Here is a 22,852-nt window from a genome sequence, read left to right as displayed (position 1 = left end):
GTACAATTTAATTTCATTTTACAATTCACATCTTACTAATACAACTGCAATATGGGGTGTTTGCTGACCTTTTCCGGTGGTGTATCATGATGACAATCAAATTATATCATTTTTATTAGAAAAGAGAACTCTAAGTTGACAGGTTAACTCTACCATCTTTTCAACAGTGATTTTAAATAAAGAAATCTCAATATGGTACACTAAGAAAGCCATAATATTGCATGAAACAAGAATTCAACAAACCAAATTTTTTCTAACACTGATAAATGCCAGTGTGCTTTCATTCTGTCTTTGTGCTTCTGTGGTAAGAAACAGAGAGCTATAGACCTGAAGCATAATCAGCAAGTTGAATTCTCTTTACTACCAAGTCTGAAAAAACCTTGTAACTGGAATAGAAATGCCTTTATTCTGTGAAAAATGCTTGTCTGTTTCAGGCCTTATTAAGTTAAAATATTGATAATATGCATTATTCCAATAAAGAAAGCAACAAATTATTGACAACAATTGGTCTCATAATATCAACATGCATTTTTTCTTTAAAACCTTCAGTGTCAATTTTGACACACAGATAATAATACCAAAGTCTAGACATATGCACCTATTTTCCGGATTCACTTCAGTTATATTCACAAATAATTTTAAACAGGAATTACCCAATGACTGAAAATTAAGACCACCATATTAGGGCATCTTTTCTATTAAGAAAAATGCGTTGGCCTTCTTCTTTAGATGAAGCTTTTTAAAGATTCCAGTACCAAGACAATATTTCTCTCATTATTATCACATACCTTAATTTTGGTCATTGAAGCATCAATAGAATCCTCCAGCTCCTTGACCTGCTTGCTTGTCTCTGCTTTCCCCTCCTTCAGAGCACTTACTACTTCATTAAATTTGTCAAGTCTCTTCTTCAGTGTACGTACTTTTATCAGACCATCAATGCTGTGAAGGTAAGACAGCTTATTTGTATCTTGAGAAGATTTTGGAAGGTGGTATTTTTTAAAACTGAACTAATCACTGATATAAAAAAGGTAGCAGGGAAGACAAGTTATGCCTTCTGACAAAACTCACCCTCTTTTTTGAAATTCAAACATTATCACACCAAGTAACTAAGTAATGGAGCCTTTTCCAAACAGTTCTAATACTAATAAGCAGTGACTCAAAATGGAAAAATGCATTTTTTATTTTGAGAATTAATTGGGGTCGGTTTTTTGGTTTTTTTCACAATAATAAATCATTAGCATCCACTAGAGGATTTTAACTGGAGGGGATAAAGGTAGTAGTGTAGTGCCACTTATTCAAAGAGCAATAATGGAAAGAATCAGATAAAACTTAACAACACAGCAGGGAACACAGTCATTACGCCCCAAAGGAGCGAGAAAACAAGGCTGGGGAAGAGTTCAGGAAAACTCAGGAGTTTTTTTAAGACCTGCTATTGAAGGTCCCACACAGAAGTTACAACTCTGCAGACAGTCTTCTTTCTAAACAGAAATCACTGAACTGGGGTTCACAAAATCAAAATACAAAAGTAGAAACTAAATCAAATAATTAAAGTTGAGCACCATATAGCTCAAAAATAAAGGAAATGCTAGAAATGCCAAGATTCAAAATGAAATATAATTCTCAAAGGATATAAAATAAAACACTTTATAAGAAGCCCGCTACTAGAACAGAATTGCATCTCTGTCAAAGAACATAGAGGTGTCAGCAGAGCTTAATGACTGAAGTAGTTTTTCCATCAGTATTCCCTGCAACCAGCTAATGAAATTAATTCCAAGAGGAGACAAGGCAGACAGAACACAATGGAAGGGAGCCTATAAAGGAAGATATGAATGGGTGTGTTGGTTTAACACAGCCTGGTTTTTGGTGGGGGCAGGAGAAAAGCTGCTCGAAACTTCTACGTCCAGCACAGAGGCAATTGCTGAAGGCTCTGATGATGGGCAGGTTACCAGCCCAATTAGAGAAGCTGGTAATGCCTCTGTGATGACATATTTAAGAAAGGAAAAATGGCAGGAAGTTCTCTCTCTTCTTCTCTCAGGGGGTGGTGAAGTGGCAGCAGGGACCCATCCCAGCGGGGGCTGCTGTGGCCCATCCCGGAGGGGGCCACCAGGGGCCATGCAGCCAGGTCCTTCCCAAGGCTGGGATCATGTGGGCATAGCCCTCCTGAGGCTGGAGCCACCCATGTGGTACCGGCAGGGACCACATTGCCAGCAGTGAGAGCCATGGAGAGCAATTCCCTGATGCGGAGCCCAGACGAGATCAACCTCTCAACTGAAACTTGCAGACACCAACTTTCTTCCAAGTCAGGGGAAAAAGGAAAAGTGAGGACACGTGAGGAGAACCAACATGGTGGCACCAAGGTCAGTGAAAGAAAAGGAGAGGGAAGAACTGCTCCAAGCGTCGGAGCTGGGATTCTCCTGCAAGCCGTGGTGAGGACTATAATACAACAAACTGTTTCCCTGTAATTCATGAGGAGCACAGGGGGGTGCAGAGATCCATGTGCAGCCCGTGAGGAAGAGTACTCACGCTGGAGCGCATGGATACTGAAAAGCTGTAATCTAGTGAGGAACTCAGACAGAGAGAGATGACCCTTGCTTTTAGAGCTAGAGGAAGAGAGCCTTCGCTTCCAAACTGGAACAGCTCATCCTTAAAGGACTAAACCCCATGAACTAAAGTGAGCCCTGCTAGGCAGTTCTGGGAAGACTGTTTGGCCTGTGGGAGGGACTCACGCTGCAGCAGGTTGGGGCAGGACTGCTGCTTGTGGAAGTTAAAACCACACTAGGAAAGTTTGCAGAGAACTATCTCCCGTGGGAAGGATCCCACGGCACAGCAGAAGAAACTCTTTGCTTAAGCAAAGTGAAATAAGTGAAGTAAAACTCTTTGCTTAAGCAAAGTGAAATAAGAAGTGAAATACTGACCAAAACCCCATGTTTTGTTTCCTTGCATGGTCGGTGGAAAGAGGGAGAGACTGGGAAAGAAAGGTGTTCTGAAGGTTTGCTTTAGTTCTCATTACCCTTTATACTTTTAATTCTGTTAATAATAAATCTTCTCTATACTATTTAAGTTTTGAACTTGTTTTGCCTTAAAGTTTTTTTCTTCAATAATCCTTATCTCAACTCATGAAAATGAAGTTTTCAGTTCCCCCTCCTCTGCTCCGCTATAGCAGAGGAAAATAAGTAGATGGGTTTTTCGTAGGTGCCTGGTGCTTAGCCAGCATCAAACCACGACAATGGGTAAAGGGCAAAAATTAATGAGCCTAAATTAAGTTAGACAGTCTTAATAAAGGATTTCTAAAAACAAGGCTGTCGCTGAACAATTTTATGAACAAAGAGCTAAAGAAACATCTCTTAGGAAAGGTTCAGATTTAGTCTATTCATCCTTGGGAAAGAGCGAAGGAACACGGAACCTCTCAGCCTCCTTCAATTGTACTTAGCATCATTCTATGATTTCAGTTATATTAAGTGAAGTAAATATCATCTTCTTACAGTCCCAAGAAAATACTACTTAAAACACATTTTCTTCAACCAAGGAATATCTTCTTACCGTGGTTTGTGCTTTCTCTTGCAAAGCCACATTCGAATAGTCTTTTGTATTTTAATGCAGGCACTGGCTCGATATTTTATCTTATTTTTCACTGAAAACACACAGAGGATAGGGTCTTAATGTTTTATACAGTCTAACACAACTTCTATCTTCCTCACACATTTGATGTCTCAAAACTGTATGCAGACTACATATGCTTAAGAGCTTGTTCTATATTGGAACCACAACACTTAAGACACAGAACAGCAGAATTCACAATCTTGGGCCAGGTATAGAGACTCCCACCCAAAACCAACAGGAACAATGAAACATGTGCAGACCCCATCTCTACCTTTACTGAAACACCACAAGTGCCAGTCTCTATTCCACACCATCTTACTCCTACTCTGCACAGTAAACTTCAAGACCAGGTTGGATAGGGCACTGAGCAACCTGGTCTAGTGGGAGGTGTCTTTGTCCACGGCAGCAGGGGTTAGAACCAGATGATCATTAAGGTCTCTTCCAACCCACACCATTCTATGACTCTATAAACTGGGCAGGCCAAGCACTTAGAAACTGCGTATCAACAGCAACAGGGACTTAATTGCTGATGAGCAGTAATTCCTGGAGTGGAGCTGTTTGCCCTGTAATTTATGTCAGTACTTTCAAACATGCAGTTTCTGTCTGAATATGACAACCTTTGGGCAGGCACTTCCCAGAACTAAATGATTCCATGTTGCCAGCTACGAGTGGAACTACTCTCTCCTGCTGATGCTGAAGTCTCTTCCGGGCAAGACCTGTGATAGCTGGTTAGTTATGGGCATGGGATCAGCCAGGACCAGTAAGCACCCAGGCAGCCTGGACACAGGAGACTAGTGCTGGCCCATAATGCCCATTTTGTAAAACCTCTGCTGTAACCCCTCCTTATGTACCTAACACACAGCACAAAAAAAAAAATCTCACCAACCTTGAAATCAATTACTCAGATTTCAGTATGTAACCATCTGCTATACATGTCCTTGGCCACATTTCAAGGTGATAATAATTGCTTTGCTGTATTTTTAACAAACATTTTGATTTAATAAAACATAAAATACATACATTTAATCACCGAGAGAGAACACCATTGAACTTTTTTCCAACGACTGCAGATAAGCCAGCGATTCACTCGTTTAACCAGCTCTGCTAAGTGATCCGGATCAGACTTCATTATCTGATCAAACTCTGCAAACTAAATAATAATTAAAACAAGTTTTACATATTAGGAGGACAGAGAGTGTTAGACATTATTATTTAAGATCATGCTGAGTTAAAATATTTTTTATGTAAACTGTATGTTATTGTATCAGTTTTCAATTAAAGTGAGCAGGTACATTTTTTTACACTTTATTGTTTAATGATAACAGAAATGACAACTGCAGATTTTTTGTTTGTTTTATGGATGTCCAACACTTGGCATTTTGAATAATATAAACATTTACTAATCACCAAAACTATTTCTTGCCAAAATTTTTTTAAATCAATTGTTTTTCTACATCCTGGAAATGAACTCTGGCCTTCCACAACTTCAAGACACATCTAATTATATATCTGTGGAAAAAAATAAAAGCTGAAAGCACGTCTCAATTTTTAACCTTTGTATAAGGTTCCCACTGAAGGCAACATTTTCTGAAAATCCTGCACTTCTGTTTTCAGTAATTATATGATAGGAAGAACATTCTTCTGGGATTACAATAATTTTCCTTTCTCATCACAATAGCTCTCTACTTCATCTCCTTTCTCTGAATAGCAGCAGCAATGCTTAAAATCACAGAAAGATTTCAGGTATAAACAGATTTTACTAGAAAATATTTCTTCTTGGCTCTGACTTCCTCTTTTTAAAAGTCAACATAATTCTTGGAATGCAAGCATTGCTTTAGAAATACTGTAGCATCAGCAACAAGTCTATAAAACCAATTGTATCGGTACTAATACTGTGCTTTTTTCCAAGAAAATGAATAAAATTATTTACAAAAATCCTGGGCAACCTTATTTAGGTTGGCCACACTGTTATCAATATGTTAAACAATGTCACCTTCAAAGGTCCTTTCAGACTGAAATTATTCTAAGATTCATAATCATGAACTCCAAGAAAAAGATTACCTTGCCGGGTCTAAAAAACACCTTGGTTAGACCGAATTTGTAATCATTTTCATTCAGTCCCAGGGCTTTAAATAGGGCCTGAAACACAGAAAACAGAAAGGATTATATTCTGCCTCCTTTGAAAAACCACAAAAACCAATGCTACAATACATTTTCTCTCCTGGATGATACAGAAGAATTAATTTCTTTCTTACTTTGCAAAAAAGCCTAGGGTCCAGTCGAGCCAATTTTTCAGGCAAGTATTTCTTGTACATATTATATAGTTCATGAAATGAAGCTCGTGACGGGAAACCACCTTGCATCAAATCCAGAACTGACACCATCCCTAAATTCACAGAGACACATGTACAAAAGCTGGGATCAGTAACACGCAAATTAAGCAGTGAATTCTGTGATAACCAGTTAGTTTATGACATAAGACTCAAAGACGTTGTTCAGTGACTAAACCACAAAGTCCAGCTAGGACTCGATCAAACCTCAAGCATTTTTTGATGATGTGATCAGCCACAAAAAGTTAATACTGAACACATGAGAAGAACCGATAGTTTTCTCCCTACTTGAGAGGTAAGTAACACTCAATCGTTCATAGGACATTTTCCTAATATTTCCCTCTAAATTTTTTTTTTGTTTTTCAGCACATTCGAAATGTTCATTTTTAAAGGGAAGAAAAGAAACCCAAACCCCAAACCACCAAATAATGCCCAACCAGGTTTTTATTTTAATCATGTGAACGGTATTTGTGAGACATGGTGCAGATGCAACATCAAATACATATGCAGTGCTAGAAGATTTAGTGTACTTGAAATACAAGGCATCAGCTGCTAAGATGTAACTTTAATGTCCTGAATAATGTTACGACATTTTGGCTGCAACTAGGACACCAGTGAAGCCCAGACACAGTCAGTAAGATTCAAATTGCTTCAGTAGCATAAGCCATACCAGTTTTTACCCGCTACTTTACATAAGCCTATCAAGCAAGGCTGCAAGTAAGTTTTCAAGTTAGCCCTTAACTTGTGTTTGCTGTCTTAAAACTTAATCTTTTGCATATTTGCTTTCAACAGAAATTTAATTTGTTCATACTAAGTCTTTGTTTTTCAAAAAGTTCAGTGGGGCATGAGCAAATAAAGCTGTAAATTTGGAAAGCATCTAACATTTCAAGAATAATGAAGATGCAGCATTGTGTCCATGTTGGATGTTCAGTTAGTAGTGATATAAATAAACTTTTGAGAAAGTAAACCAGTATGATTAAAGGCTATCATAGTATCTATAAAACCAAAGAACACTGGAGTGCTTCAATTATTAGATATCTCAGCTAACACTGACTGCCTCTAAATGCATACAAGTTTCTAACACTTCAACTGCCAGAGAAATTTAAAATTCCATTGTCCCAGACTGAACTGGTGCCCTATTAACAGTGCAACAGGCAACAACAAAGAGATGGATTCAGCTCCAGGTCAGGAAATCTAAATGTATGTACCCAAAAATGGCTACATAGCTTCTTACATATGCACCTGATGTCTGACCTCTCAGTATAATAAAAACACAGTTGACGAAAACTGCATCAACTCTTCTTGCAAAGAAGAGGCCTAATGGCAGTTCAAATGAATTATTTCTAGGGTTCTATTGACTAAAATAGAAAGTTACTAAAAATCTAAATAGCTGCTCATAAGGCATAAATCACCTATCTTCTAGAAAACAGTTCAAGCAAGGAAATACTGCTTTCATCCCACGTATTTCAAATTTAGGTTAATATATATTCCCCAAAGTAAAAAACAGAGGGAAAAATACCAGAGGCATACATTACCTGAACACTGAAGCTGAGAGAGGATCTGTCCTCCTTCAAAATGGTGACTTGTCATCTTCAGATTAGGTTTGATACAGCGAATAAAGCTGGACCCCTATGACCAAAGCAAGAAGCTAGCAAAATCTACACATTTTTAAAACTCCTAAAATAGCACATAATGATTTCAGACTTAGGCGGGGGGGGAGGGAGGGGGGAAAGATACAAAATAATAGTATTCTAAAAGAGAAATGCTGACATTATCATAGAATCATAGAATGTTAAAGGGCTGGAAAGGGCCTTAAAGACAATCAAGTCACAGCCCCATTCTTTTTTCTCTCGTATATCAGTTCTGCACTGTAACCTTGGTCTTGATATAACTGATATCAATGCTCAAGCTATTAATTGGATCCTCAATTTTGTTGAATTTTCACTCAACTATTCTCCTTAACATGTATACAATCTATGATTTATGACTCTAGATTCTACTACCCTCATTATATTCTACAGTCACAGCACTAAAGTGCCTCAGTCCTCTACAGTTCACATCAGCGAACAAATGCTCATTACGGGGCTCAGGTTCTTTGACCATCTGTGCATTTACAGCCTATCAAAAAAGCAAAATGAAAAAATGTATTTTTAATGGCTTTGTGGAATTTGGAAACAGTAATTAATGATAAATTACTTCTTAAATAAATTACTTCTAAGTAGTATTTCTAAATTTTCTGCAAATTAGTCATCAATGATAACCAATGCACAGAAAGAAGTAAAAGTGACAAAAAAGGAGATTGCAGCACAGACAGATTTCATATTGCTTATTCAAATTGTTTAACTTTCATTCTACAACTTTTTTGAAGGTGGTGGGTTTTCCTTTTTCAAGTAACTCAATTAACCATCACATGCACAGCAAGATGTTCCCAAAGTGCCATGTAGCTGCAAATTCCAAAGCAATTACTAATTCCATTTATTGCAAGCCATAATATTGAGATAATCTATTTTGCCTTACATCAGAAAACTGTGAACCCACATCTGTATATATACTTACAGTACTGTGAAGCTTCTCAAGAAGCAAATTTAACTGAGTCTGTAAAAGAAAACAGGTATTTCAAGAGCCTTACCATGGCAAGTACAGAAATATACACACCAAATAGAGGTACAGCATTACTGCATGCATGTTCATTGTTAGTGAGACAGAACTGATAAACCAAACATTAATGAAATCATGCAAATGTGCATGAATGGCCCTGAGGAAATTGATTGTATTTAATTGTACAATACTGCATGGACTGGTCACTTACTACAACACAGTTATCAAAAAAACATGCACGTCCCTTTGGAGAAATAAAAAATAATGACTATGTAATAAAATTATTAAAAAAACTGAGACCAATCAGCAATCATTTAAAAAAAAACCACTGAAAAATCGTGAAATCCCAAATTTACTCTATAACAAGCATTATTTGTATGTTAAATAATTAACACAGAAAATATATTCTCAGGGTTTTCTAGTGGGTTTTTTTGAAGCTAAGTCAACATTTATCTGCAATGATGTATTTTTATTTCCAAGCTTCCAACTTTTTTTAATTCTCTATTGATGACAAAAAAACTACAATTTTAAAATTACACTTACTGAGGTTGCATTTAAATGTACTGTGATGAGGAAAGACTGCAATATTATTTGGAATCAAGTCTTCAGGATAACCAGAGACTTAAGGCTATCAGAGAAAACAAATTAGAATTGCGATTGGAAGTAACTGGTAGGGACCTAAAATATTCCAAAACCACATCAGGAAAATGGCAATATTTTTACTTTAGAGATGTGTCTGTTTTGCCACATAGATTACTGCTGGGCCAGCCTTTATAGTTTATTAGCAAGCTTGAAGTATACAGACTGCAGCAATACAAAATTCAGTATGTCCTAATATATTCATTTTCAGCACTGGAAGCAAAATTCAAAGGATCTGACTTTTGACTAATTTTTTTTAGCCAGATCTTTCCATTACCTTGAATCCAAGAAACAAGATTTGTATGGGTAGTGTGCATCACCTACAGCTGCCAGTTGTCCTTCTGGTAGATAAAATTGGTTTGGGATTTTTCAACTTAACATGGATATGGTTAGAAATAGTGCCACAAGAAGCATGACAAACACTAATAACCTCCTGCTCAGTTCTCACTTACACATACTCTTTATATTTCAGCTTGATCATAACACTTATGTTTTCTTAAATTCAAAACACTTAAGTTTGCATGGGACAGACTAATTTCCATCAACAAAATACATTTCTGCTTGAGGAAAAATACCCCTTCCTTATACTCTGTGATTTGACAAGAAATAAGCCAGAGCTATTGTCAGGTGAGTTTCTCCAACAAAATGTGTATATGAGTAAAGCATATCGCTAAAACAGCTGCTCTTTGAGTTGTCACAATTTAAGTCATCATTACCATACAGTAAAATCATTTCAAATAATCTTGAAGAGATCTGATGATTAATCATTATTTTCTCAACTGATTTATGACAATTAATATTAATTAGTTATAAGGAAGGGATGTGTGAAGGATTTCATAAATAGAAGCCCCTGCAACATCATCTAATAATTGATATAATTAAAAGAATTTCTAATTTCAGTAGTTCAGAAAACTGACTTACAAATTAACGTACTAAGAATTCTTATTCTTAAAGAGATGAAATATCTAGTAAGATAAAAGACCTTATTTTGATGTCATCTGAAGTGAAATTTTCAAGGCTATTAGTGTTCATCAGCATCACATGCTGTGTCTGGGAAGGTAACACTAAATGAATTATTGGAAGTAACACATACATTCAAATGCCATTAAACTTGAAAACATTGAAAGAATTATAGATTGATGGGCCAGATCCAAAGAGGACATTAATTGTTCTAGGTGGAGGGGTGAACACCAAAGTTCAAAGGGAAATCCCAAAAAGTTCCCCACTCCATTGCTGCTTAACTTTAAAAATGCCTCCCTTCTAATTCACCTCTCCTTGGACAGTGGTATAATGCACAAGTCCGTATCACCTCAACATGGGGGGCTAAACTCAAGAGAAATTGAAAATTCAGATGGAAGGAAGTGGAAACTATCTCAAAAGATCCCCCAGTTGATGTCATCTAAAAAATTGTGGATCCTAGCTTCACTTACAGCAGACTCATGGCTGCAAGGTTTCCTCAGGCCATGGCTTACCTGTGTGCAATTTTTCAGTCTACCTGATGATCATGTATTTTATATTAAACCGATTGCTACAGTTTAATTCAACAACCACTACAGAATAGGGAGGAGTTAAAAAGAATCATCAGAGCAAAACTCAAGAGAGCAGTCTGCCCAATTCCCAGTTAAATGCCAAAACCACTACCTTACAAGTCAGGCTCCATCTCCTACTCTTCCTGGCCCCATTAAAATTTTATTTCTGGCTACCTAACCAAACAACTCCAGAAGGGTGTAACAAGAACACCCTTTGTCAGACTGACCAATAACTTGGCACTCACTACAGGAATAAAATAGCCATAGAACACTGAATACAGTATAGACCTGAAGCAGAATACTATTGCTATAAAAAGCAAGAGTGCTGCTACCATATCCTTCCTGTTCTTCAGCCCCTGCATCTTTAGAAAACAGCTCCAAATGATAGCCTCAAGATATGATTATGCAAGAAGGAATTTATCTTGCCATCCTGATTCAGTACTTAACCTTAATACAGAGCAGAAATGCAGAAACACTCTTCTGCTACTGGTAGTGTCTCACTCTACATGAAGGCCTTTGGATTATCTGAAACACCTGTGTTCCCCAGGGACTGTGTAAAGAGTCCAGCTGGGAACATGAGGTGGGTTTTTGGTTGCCCTAGGTAAGGTAGCACACCAAAACTGTTTCAGCACTTGACCTGAAGGCATACAAATCCTTCATTGGATCTGGCCCAAACGTGTTGAAAAGAGCTCCTGCTGAAATTGCTGCAGCTCTACCAACTGTAAATCCATGAGATTGAAAAATTTACCTGCAGCCCACGATGTGCCTGCTTTTCCTCTCTTAATTCCCCTATTGTTCTCTTTCTAGCCATCCTGAGCTGGAATAGTCCAGCTAAAATAAAACTGCTGAATGAGAAAAGGATGCAGAAAACATTTGCAGAAGACAAGGTTTGAAGGTCAGCTTTATGACATCAGAAGAAAGGAGAAAATGAGAAGCATCAGATTTAGGTATTGAGAAAGGAAACATTCAGCACAATGAATATCTTCCTGTGTAAGCCATGACTATGTATATATTTCAGAAAAGGAAAAACAGTGGTTAGGTTAGGTATTGAATTTTGAGAGTTTGGCCAACTGCAGTGAATCAATACATCTTCTAGAAGGCACAATTATAATAGGATGGAAGAACACATTTTGTCACTCTAGAACTTCCTAAAGTCCACAGAATCCAAATTTAAATCTCAAAACCTTTTGAATAAGGACTTCCATGTGGCTTTGCAAAATTCTCACTTAAAAATCACTGTATAATCTCTGTAAGGACTATTGTGAAAGATTGCTATGCATTTCTGTCAAAACTATGTAGATTGAATATAACAGTTTCTTATAATTCAACAGAAGAAAACCATCTATTTAACCAAATTTTCTTCTGAATCTCAAGGTACTGCTAGTTCTCCCAACCTTACATTCTACTTACTTCAAGTAACTTAAAACTGGCATAGGTTTCAAGAAGATAAGACTCTTTGCTATACAGTGTTACCTTGAATTTGTTTCCCACGCTGATGAAACTGAGTTTCCCAGCTTTTTGTTTGGGATCCTTGTTGTTGTTAGTGCTAGCTTCAAACAACTGTCGAACAAACTTGTCCTTGGATTCACATATAAGAGATTGAAGGGACATGTGCAAAGCATCATTGTTTTTTTCCACAAATTGCATCTGAAAAGACAACCCAAGAGATAAAATCACATTTGTTTTACTGTCCAAGTTACTTTAGTCTAATGAGAAAACTAAAGGAAACTAAGTTACATACTTAATTCAAAAATCAGCAAGAACATGTGGGGCAAATATTCATATATTATTTCAAACAACTTTTCAAGTGGATACACAAAATGCCAGAGAGAAAAGACATTCTTAAATTTGAAGGGTGTTGTTGGAATTATGAAACCGAAGAAAGGTTTGGTGCCTTCCATTTCCAGCACTCAGCACACCATCAGCACCTGGGAATTCGGAGAAGCTTAATTCCTCACTGCTTGTAATACACTTAAGATCTGTTGTGAAATGGGAATTAACATGCATACTTTAATTGGTACATTTACACAGTTTGGAAAATGAAATGAAAACAGGTTATTTTAGTAGTACTATGACTATTTATGGATACTTGATTTAATAAAACATATTGTCCCTTCCTACAAACTTTATATATCTGGTTTATTTGAATTGGATCACTAACTTTGAGAACTTAGGAACAACACATTCCATTGAAACTTGGAGATCAATACACCAGTATCCAATTTCACATTAATAAAATCCTCAAGAGCTTTTGGTGCAGCTTAATAGAGACTTTGGTATTAATGAACAGAAGAGGCCAAGACTACTTTGAAGAAAATGCCAATTTGCCAGATATCCCATAAAAGGGCCTTAATGGTGGTAAGAATCAAAGCAAAAACACAGGCCTGCAAAGGTTACTTCAGCCATGAAGAGACAAGACAGGAATATGGATGCAGGCAAATACATGTCCTCACCCCAAATCAGACTCTGAGAACTGCCAGAAGTGCAGTGAGGGAAAAAAACACCAACCAAATAATGGAAGTACTACAAGGCAGCTGTTGTCCAAAAGTTTTAAGGCCCAAGCTCAGAAAGTCCCTCTGAGGGAGAGGATAAGTCAAGCATATTAACAGTTTCTGGACCTCATAGATCTGATTAGCTCTGACAGCAGAGTTTATGTGATCAAATCTGTCTTGTCTGCTCCTGAAGACACTTTAAGGCATTATTAGTGTATCATGATGAGGTACACAGTTAAAAATAGACCACCTGGAACAAATAAAAATTGGCTCCAATTTTACTGGAATTCCAATTTCATTTATTATTTTGGTATCTACTCTGAGCAACCTCAGAAAAATCATGCAGGTAACACCTTCACCTTCCTTATTTGTAAAATGACCTACAGAACGCATCAATTTCAAAACAGCATAGCAATTATTATTATTATTGGGAGTATTTTGAAGTAAATGAAGACAAACCCTTCAAGTAAATTTTTTCAATTGACAAAAAAACCCCAGCTTTGGAAGTAGCTTCCTTCATACATGCTGGACTTATACAGACCAGAATAACAAACCTTTATGGATCTTCCTTTTATTTTAAACTCTTGTTTTTGAAAATTGATGGTCTAGATACTGGCTTCAGGTCCTACAATGTTTTTGTACAATAAGTAATAGTCAAAAAAGCACAAGAATCTGGAACGTATTTTGAGGGTAGCAATTTCAGGTATTTTGTATTTTTACACAAATGAATCCATTGCCAGTAGAAATGGAAAATACAAAGTATGACAGGGACTGTGTACAAGGATAATCATGCTTCCAAAGAGGTACTCTTCGGTCTAACAATACTTTTATTTCACATCATTTATTTTGCTCCCCAGGATTTAAACACCTTTTGATGCAAGATTTGCAGTAGATTGTGAAACAATACATATAATATTGACACCATTACCTATAGATTTGAAACAAACGTTTACACAAAACATATGACACTAAAACTGGCTGTAACCTGAAAAGTTAAAAGGAACTGTCAAATACTCAAAAATTTTGTTTCAAAGTTAAGACTCATCAACTTTTGAACTTCTTTTCTAATCAAAGGAAATTTTGTCATTTAAGCTATATACGCTGAAACAATATAAATGTTCCACAAAACACAATAAAAATAGTGTTCCATAGGTAAAATTACCGTCTCGTAGCATACTGCTCCTGCAAAGTGTCGGATAATAAAGCCTTCATCATCTCTGATATTTCTGTGAACAGCCAATTTAGACTTTCTAGGAATCTGGAATTAAGAAGTTGAATTACAAAGAAGTATTACAATGGAGACTAAGAAATAGTTTTTCCTTAGAAGACCACCATGATCTGCCAGGAACACTAGGTGTTAAAAATCATATTTCCTGTAAGTACAAGTGTGATGATCATCACCATTCCTGTCCAAACCATGATATTCCAAAAACCTAATTTCAAACTCTTTCACACTCTTAAATACATTGCATTCAAAATACAAGTCACGAGGATTGCTAATGCCAGCCAGTTGATTTTGGTTTTCTCTTTAATCAACACTTTCTGTATCATTCATTTGACAGCTGATGAATAGCCTTGTTATATGAATAGGATTAGACAGAAGCTTAAGATATGGCTTTAGATGGTATCTCTTAATAGGCAAGAACCCAGCTGATCACACACATACCACCAAAATGTTTCATTGCACAGCAATTCAGGCAAGCAGGAGTAAATGGCAACTTAATGAAAGGCAAATGGATGACAATTTTGGTAAATGGATGATAAAGGATGGCTTCCTCTGCTTGCATTTTTTCAGCATTTTTTTAATATCAACAGAATTCATGTATATAAATTGCAACAATTTGCATGAATCTTCCACACAATGCTGTATGTTAAAAACTAAACAAAAACATTTTCCTAGTATGATTCCTATTTTCATCTCTGAAGTGCTTGCTAGACACTAGACATGAGTCGAATGTTCTCCAAAGCAAGCAATTTTTGAAAAGAACAACAAAATAACTCATCTGATAGGAAATAATCTAAATTAAAATATGTTTTTACTTCCTTTTCATGCTTCACATGCTAACAAACTTCAAATGTAAGTGAAGAATATGGCTTTAGTTTCAGCAGGATATTAGAATTGTTTGAAGCCTTCAGTGAACTTTTCATCAAATTTAATAACCAAACTTGTCCTTAACAAAGAGGTACAGATTGTGCAGACTGGGTGGTATGAGATTTCTTACGAAAGGTTTTCATTAAATTGAAGTGTTACTATCAACTGTTCCAAGAACTGTTTGATTAAAGCAAGACAGACAACAAAAATAAACCTACTGAGAGCCTGAAATGGTCCTTGTGTTTTTGATGCACAACTGAAGTAAAATGCTGGTCACTTGGTTGGGGAAGACGATTTTCTTCATCCAGAATATCCAGTACACCTACTAATTTTGCTTCAATCAAATCTATTAAGTAAAAATACATATATTTACAAAAATTGAATAGATCAACTAGTATCAGAACTAAACATTACACATCTAAATGCTGCTGATCTGATTCTGTATAAAAGTACTTAGGGAAAGCCATTAAACAAAATACAAGAAATCATGGCGAATTAATTCTATATATCTTAATTGGTATGTACAGGATATCCATCAAACCTACAAGTTCTAACTCTAACTTGTGGGACATGGGAGAAGAAGATCAGGAAGCAATTGTTTGATTTTAACTCTTGGTCTCAAGCTGAAATTAGTCATCCAAAAGGTGCCTAAGTCTCCCCACAGTATGATCATAGGTCTTTATGCGATGATTGCCTTGATTGCTGAGGGAGTTTTTTAAGGTTTTCATCCACATTTCACCACATGTCAAAACAAAAAGGTTAATATTTCCATTTGATAACGTGATCAAGTGAGAAACAGAAATTTGTTTTAGGAAAGGCAGACCAGATTTGAGCATACAGTGGTGGTTTCACAACTTATAACAAGTGCATTGCCTTGACCTCTCACATACATATACTGAAGCCCTTGAAAGCTGGCACAGAAATTCACGCTATTGATATTATTAGACACAAACTCACAGTTTTGCAACGTTTTTCCATTATCTATGTAACTGCTCTTGTAAGAGCAATTTTTACTACATACTTTTTTTCCTGTGGAAAGGATGAAACTGCTAATGCTTGTACTGCAGCAATGCCTATGAACTCTTAAGATTGTGAATTGAATGAGGCTATATATAAAACCATATAATTACTAGTGCTACGCATATTTTGCCTCTTGCGCTTGAAGCTTTTTTCCCCATGACACTAACAAAAAGCTTTAAAATTCAAGAAGTACATACCTATACAGTCCTGATTATCTACATAACGAACTTCATTAACCCCCAGGCCTTCCTTCTGGTAAAGTTCTTGTTCCTAAAGTTAAAAAAAAGTAATTGGAAAGAGAAAACACCAGTCTCAATTTCTTTTTTTACTGACCAAAAAAGAAATAATTTTTTTTTAATACACATGAAGTAAGTTTAAAAAATATAACATGAATCAACACACATTTGAGAATTTCCTTACACAGCTTAATATAGTCCAACTTTATCACCTTAATGGTAAGCCTGTTCAATTAAATATTCCCGTTACATATTAGCGATTATCCAATCTCTGGATACCTCATTTTAATGAGCGGTTAAAAATGAAGAAAAAAATATTGTTGGTTTTCAAAATTCCATATTCTTTTCTGACACAACCAGATATCACACAGAATGTCAACTGATTTTTTTTTTTTTAATTCAAACATAATGTGTAATCTTATGAAAAGCAGTGCTACTTTAAGTATCCCTTCAGCAAAAACAAAAGAAATTCCTCAAATATAACAGTAAATATATCATACCTCTTTCAGAATTCTTTCATTAAAAAATTGCTGCAGTTTTTCATTACAGTAGTTTATACAGAATTGTTCAAAACTGTTGTGTTCAAAGTACTCTGAAAGACAGAAGTTAAACTTTCATGATAAAAGAGTGTTCCAGGAGTTTATATTAAATAGTAAACAAGAGAAGCTTCACAGTGCTATTATTTAAAGATGTGTTCAGATCCATAGCCATTTCTTTCAGTAAAATGAAATCTTTTACAGATTTCCAAGTTGTACACAAGATATCTAAAAATACTGCAGCAAATGATATTTCTAAGACAAATGACAGACAGCTGGCAGCAAACCAAAGCAAGATGCCATCATACAGTGAAATTGTACCAATATATCCTCAGGAATCTATGTTACAACAGGCTGGCACAGGATATCATAGCTCTAAAGACCTGAAAACCAAAGACTGTTCGCCTGGACAACCTTAGCAGGACTAGAGCACACCACAAAACATGCCTTATTTTGAATTTCAGTGAGCCAAAGACAGCAAAATCTTTACAGGAACCACCAACACCAAAAGGAAAACCCTCCCACTCTTCATTACAGAATTTATAATTGAATCTTTGATGGGAAAAAGTGACAACTAGAAATTATTTTAAGTATACTTACCAAAACCAGCTATATCTAGAACTCCAATGAAGAAAGAAGAAGTTTCAAATGGAAAACACTGGTTTACCCTTTTCACTACATGATCAAACAGATGACTATACACTGTTTTAGCCAAGGCATCACGAGCATTGTTTGCTTGTTCCACTTTCAAGGGTACCCTAAAAAAGCAAAATACAGATCTTATCTTTCAGAATTCCTTACTGTTAAATGCTGAGATTAGACTCTAAACTTAAAAACAGCCTTTCCAATACTGTAAATTAGGACCTAAAAAAACCCCCCTGATCTCTAGGCCAAGGTATGAAACATTCTTGCCAAGTTAGACTATCTTACCTGTAAAACAAGAATAATGTTTTGTTAACATCAGTAGACATGAGATTCAGATGCTTTCGTAATTGTTTACTAGATAATTAGAAACTCTATTGACAATCCTCATCTACAAAATATACTTCAACTATTTTTTTATGACTTGTTTTGTTAGAATAAAGCCTATAGTTTAGTTTTTGCTCGGACATTTTTTCTGCTCCTCACCCCACTGCACCAGTGAGGAGGCTGAGGGTGAACAAGAAGCTGAGAGGGGACACAGCCGGGACAGCTGAACCCAACTGACCAAAGGGACATTATGTATCATATGGCATCATGCTCAGCAATAAAAGTTGGAAGAAGAAGAAGGAAACGGGAATGATGTTAAGAATTTGAAATTTTGTCTTCCCAAGTAACCATTACACTTGATGAAGCTCTGCTATCCTGGGGAGCTGAACACTGACCTTCCAGTGGGAAGTGGAGAATGAATTCCTGGTTTTGCTTTGCCTGCACATGCAGCTTTTGCTTTACCTGTCAAACTGTCTTTATCTCAACACACAAGTTTTCTCACTTTTACCCTTCCAATTTTTTTCCCCATCCTACTGGCAGGGAGTAAGCAAGTGGCTTTGTGGGGTTGAGTTGCCAGCTGGGGTTAAACCACAGCAACAGCTTACACATAGTGCATCATTTCCGTCACTTCCCAGAATTCATAAGCACTAAACTAACTAATATTTTTTTTATTTATTTCTTCAAGGATAATACTTTTGATGCAGAATCATTAGAGTGATGGAGATCACTTTCTACTGTGACTGGTAAGGCACAGAACCAGAGACTCCATTCCCAAAGGACACTTGCAGCTACATAGTATTAGATAGTAATTAGCTTTAACACACAATCTCGTCTTCCACTAAGTATCTATCTTATCTTAAGGTAATGAGTACTGACAGAAATCTTAGCTTATAAATAGAAGGAAGGTACCTTTGCATTCTGTTCTGATACGTTTAAGAGATCAGAATACTAATTCCTACGTCAGCTGCAGAGCTATTACATAATACAATACATTAAAATCTTTTATGTTTTTCACTTACTTTTTTAAACAACATGACAAATAGTTGTACTGCTAGAGCATGTATTTACAAAATGGTCCTGGTTTTCAAAATAGCAAATTCTGCCATTATTAAGTACAATTCTGAAGACTGCACAAACCCTTCTTGTTAAATTTCATAGTATGCAGCAAACACACATGGAGAGAAAATGTAACTCTGAAACGCATTTTGCCCAACTGAAAGTTCAGAACCACAAAATAATGCTAAAAATGCACTGAGACAGTAGATACGCAAGAGCCCTATCACAGAACTGACATTCAGAACAAGTAACTTTCTTCTCACAAACTTGTTTTCCCTCAGCTCTTCCTTTTCTTTGGTATGCACAAAGAAAAATGAATCTCTTTTTCTCCTCTTGTTTCTTGCCTGAACATGAAAAGATAAATTGTCCTTCCTCTATTTCACCTTCTTCTACTCTCCTCCACGTATCAGCTACTTGAATGGAATAAAGAAAAATTTTTCCAAATTCTAAGCACTTTGTTAAGGCTGCAAGAAAAACCCTTGTTGGTCCTCATGCCAACTGCTTCAGCAAGGTTTCCATTGATCTAGAGTCTGAGACCTAGCCACTGATGGGCTAGATTTAGCCTGTGGATAAGTCCATGCAGTTCCCAAATATATTCCAGAACAAATAAACTTCAATTAGAAATATGTATAATTTGCCCATGATTGACAACAACTGAGGGAGAGAGAGCAGGTGAAGCAGTATCCATCAATTACTGTCACGCAATATGGTTACTGATTCATAAATAAAGTAGCCTGGATGAAATAAGCCCACTTAGTTAAATACTCCACTTAATTAAAGAATCTAACCAGCACATTTGTAATTTGAGAAAAACTAAAGTTCAAAAAAATGCAGAGAAGTATTTTTTGAAAAATCTTTTCCAACTGAGGCTTCAGTAGCACACTAAAAAAACTGCATTTTGGTAGAAAATGTACTGCAGAAGAAGCTGGAGGACCTGAAATGATACAAATTAATTTTTTCACCCTGTAAAATAATTTAGTTTGTGATGATGGAGTCCTCTCTGAAAGTCTTGTTGGAAAGGAAGAAACTGAGCAAGAGAATAGCACAGTAGCACATTTACAGTCTAGGAGAAGCACCAGATTTTGAATCCTAACACATTACTTCTCTCTGTAAACACACTTCACATGGATGGCAAAAACATAATCCAACAAGGTAATTATTATGGGGTTTTGGGAGACAAGGACAGATAGACGTAGTGTAGCCAAGTCCCCCTGGCAATTCACTGCACATGAGTATTTAATAAAATTCAGAGAGATTGCATTCAGCATCACCCTCCTACTGTTCCTTGTTGGCTCCACTGTGCCCAGCAGAACAAAGCCTTTGTTATACTCTGAGCACAGTGATTTCAGCCGAGCTATTTATTCACGGTGACCTATTAGGACTCACATGATCTACTTGCATACAAAAGGTCCCTAAGAAAGAGAGAGAAATGACTAGCTCTTTGGGTTGCTGGAACAAAATAAAACAATGTACTTGTCAAAACTCTAATACTGATAGCAGTCAAGTAGTTTCTAAACCACACTACCATAGAAAAAGTGGTGTCTATTTAACCAGTATCTAAAACAGTCCAATCCACTTTCCTTGTACATGCAGTAAGTCACAGGAGAAGATGATATTGGTGTATTTATTAGAGTATGTTTGCTCTTAGATGCACAAGTTTTGAAAATGCTAGCAAAAGAGGCTTAATGCATTAATCATTGAGATATTGTAAGGAGTCTGCTGAACTCATTTTTGACACCCCCAAAATGAAACACTGGGGAAAAATAACATCTGCTGGCACAAAAACATAGCTTCTTGTGTTTGCAGATTTTTGAAACTGCAAACTGCTAATAACACCGCAGGCTTGTCAGGATAAATATGCTGATCAGAAAATCTTTACAGTTTTAATCCAAAGTAAACTACAAGCTGTAACAAAAATTAAGAAATCTTCTTTGACGGTTTCACTTGAGAAGTGGTGACAGGGCGTGCCTTATAATGGTGGTAGCTTGGTATGTCCCACCAATCACTCTCAAAAGGAAACTATACAGACAAGCTTTATCTATGTGTTGTATGTACAACAGCCAAAACTAATCTGTTCTCAGAGGCTAAATCAGCAGTTCACTGAGAGCATTTCCAGTGGGGTGTCATCTGAATCTGACATGGACACAATTTCTTCTAAGCCCTTTTGTTTCTATTTAATACTTTCACTTAAAAGGAATGTGAAATTAAGGGTATTCTCAAAACTGGGCTAATAATACTGAATTAAGAAAGCAGAAAATCTTGGTAGCAAGATTAGCATACAAAATTATTTTCAAAAATTCATAATGTAAAAATCCACATGATATATCTCAGTAAAGGAGAGTGGGTGGTGGTAAGCTGAAGAGAATTAAAAAATACAAATGGAAGATGGAGAATAACCAGGTAAGCAGTAAGTCAACAGAAAGATCAGCAATTATTGTGCATCACAACCTGAATTAAGTAAAAAATGTTACTGACTTTCAAAATCTCAATGCTCATATTGCCATGCATTACTATGAGTACCATCTGTACTGTATAATGTGTAATTTTCAACTCTAATGTTATCCACAATACTGATAAAGGTGGTCCTGGATGAATATATCAAGGATTTTGCTGTCAATTTAGACATGGTCTGGAAAAGAGCAAATAGTAAAAACTTGGTCAATATTTTTCACTGGAAACACTTTTTCCTGCAAGACCAACATTTTCCTACACATAAAGGTTGTAATGAAGGGAAAAAATTAATTGTAACTCTCCATATCATCTGATAAAGCAGCAAGATGATAATTACCCGAAGTCCTCAATTTCTAGTAACTGGTGGGAGAGAGAGAGGAGGAATTTACACTGGGCAGGGAGAGAAGAAGAATTTACTCTCCAGAAATGGACTTTTGAATATGCTATTAAGAGGTCTAGATCTTGAGCTTTTAACTGAAGGCAGAATAACACATCACCCTCCCCCCAACACTACTTACCATTTGTCACTGCATTAGAACTTTTTCCATAATAATAATTTCCGTAATAAATTTCCAAAGACAAAATATGCAAGGAATGTAAATAAACCACATTAATACAGATAATTAGGCGTTTCATATACTAAACTTCTGGTGTAATGTGAATAAAGTATTTCCAATTCACTAAAATCTGATTGTTTCCATAAGTCAATAAAAACCACACATGTATTCTTCCAAAAAGTGAACGTTCATTAGCTTCCTAACTGTTTGATACGTTTAGCTGAACACAGAGAATTGCTTTTAATGTGCTCACAACTGCTTAGTCCAAGTTCAGTTTTTAATGTGGTGTTTCCTTGAACTCCAGAGTATACTCAACATAGAAAACGAGATGTTAAAATACACAGTTCATTTGCAGACAACTTGGTTAGCACCCCTGACAGCTTGTATGCTAGGATCAATCTCAGCAAGAGAAAATTTGTGGTGGAAGCTAGAGGTTTTTCATAAATAAAAGGTAACTGTACTGTCATGTTCATAAAAAACTCAGTCTTGCAAGAGTCATAAATTTCATGGTATTGAAATGTTATCACTGGTACATGTTCTTTGCCATTATTCCTTCTCCATGTGCATACAGAAAGAAATCACTATCCTGCTCCTGTGCCTAGAAAGTTACCTTGATAACGGCAAAAAAAAAGAAACCAAAAAAACCAAACCAAACCACCAAGCCAAACAAAATAACACACTTTCTAACAATGTTTTTGGGAAACATTATTAACATTGCAGTCAAGATTACATGGGTGTTTACCAAAA

The 22,852-nt window shown here is 36.2% G+C and overlaps 1 protein-coding gene across 6 annotated transcripts in view; it reads right to left on the bottom strand.

Moving 5' to 3' along the window:
- The window catches only part of MYO6 (myosin VI), a 104,854-nt gene that overhangs the window by 21,126 nt on the left and 60,876 nt on the right, over positions 1-22,852 (bottom strand). For 4 of the 6 annotated variants that reach the window (XM_032104850.1, XM_032104851.1, XM_032104852.1 and 1 more), the window contains exons 13-25: positions 17,673-17,830; positions 17,037-17,128; positions 16,498-16,570; positions 15,499-15,626; positions 14,351-14,446; positions 12,170-12,343; positions 8,487-8,525; positions 7,466-7,559; positions 5,856-5,986; positions 5,662-5,739; positions 4,621-4,750; positions 3,541-3,631; positions 789-939 (exon numbers count right to left, since the gene is read on the bottom strand). In XM_032104850.1, coding sequence (XP_031960741.1) covers positions 789-939; positions 3,541-3,631; positions 4,621-4,750; positions 5,662-5,739; positions 5,856-5,986; positions 7,466-7,559; positions 8,487-8,525; positions 12,170-12,343; positions 14,351-14,446; positions 15,499-15,626; positions 16,498-16,570; positions 17,037-17,128; positions 17,673-17,830 — 1,435 coding nt within the window. Of the gene's footprint in view, positions 1-788; positions 940-3,540; positions 3,632-4,620; positions 4,751-5,661; positions 5,740-5,855; positions 5,987-7,465; positions 7,560-8,486; positions 8,526-11,449; positions 11,597-12,169; positions 12,344-14,350; positions 14,447-15,498; positions 15,627-16,497; positions 16,571-17,036; positions 17,129-17,672; positions 17,831-22,852 lie in introns of those variants that run through there. The other 2 variants (XM_032104855.1, XM_032104854.1) reach the window with 2 other exon arrangements.

This window comes from Corvus moneduloides, chromosome 3 (genome assembly GCF_009650955.1).
Source record: "Corvus moneduloides isolate bCorMon1 chromosome 3, bCorMon1.pri, whole genome shotgun sequence".
Taxonomy (NCBI): Eukaryota; Metazoa; Chordata; class Aves; order Passeriformes; family Corvidae; genus Corvus; species Corvus moneduloides.
This window is presented reverse-complemented; position numbering and strand designations above follow the sequence as displayed.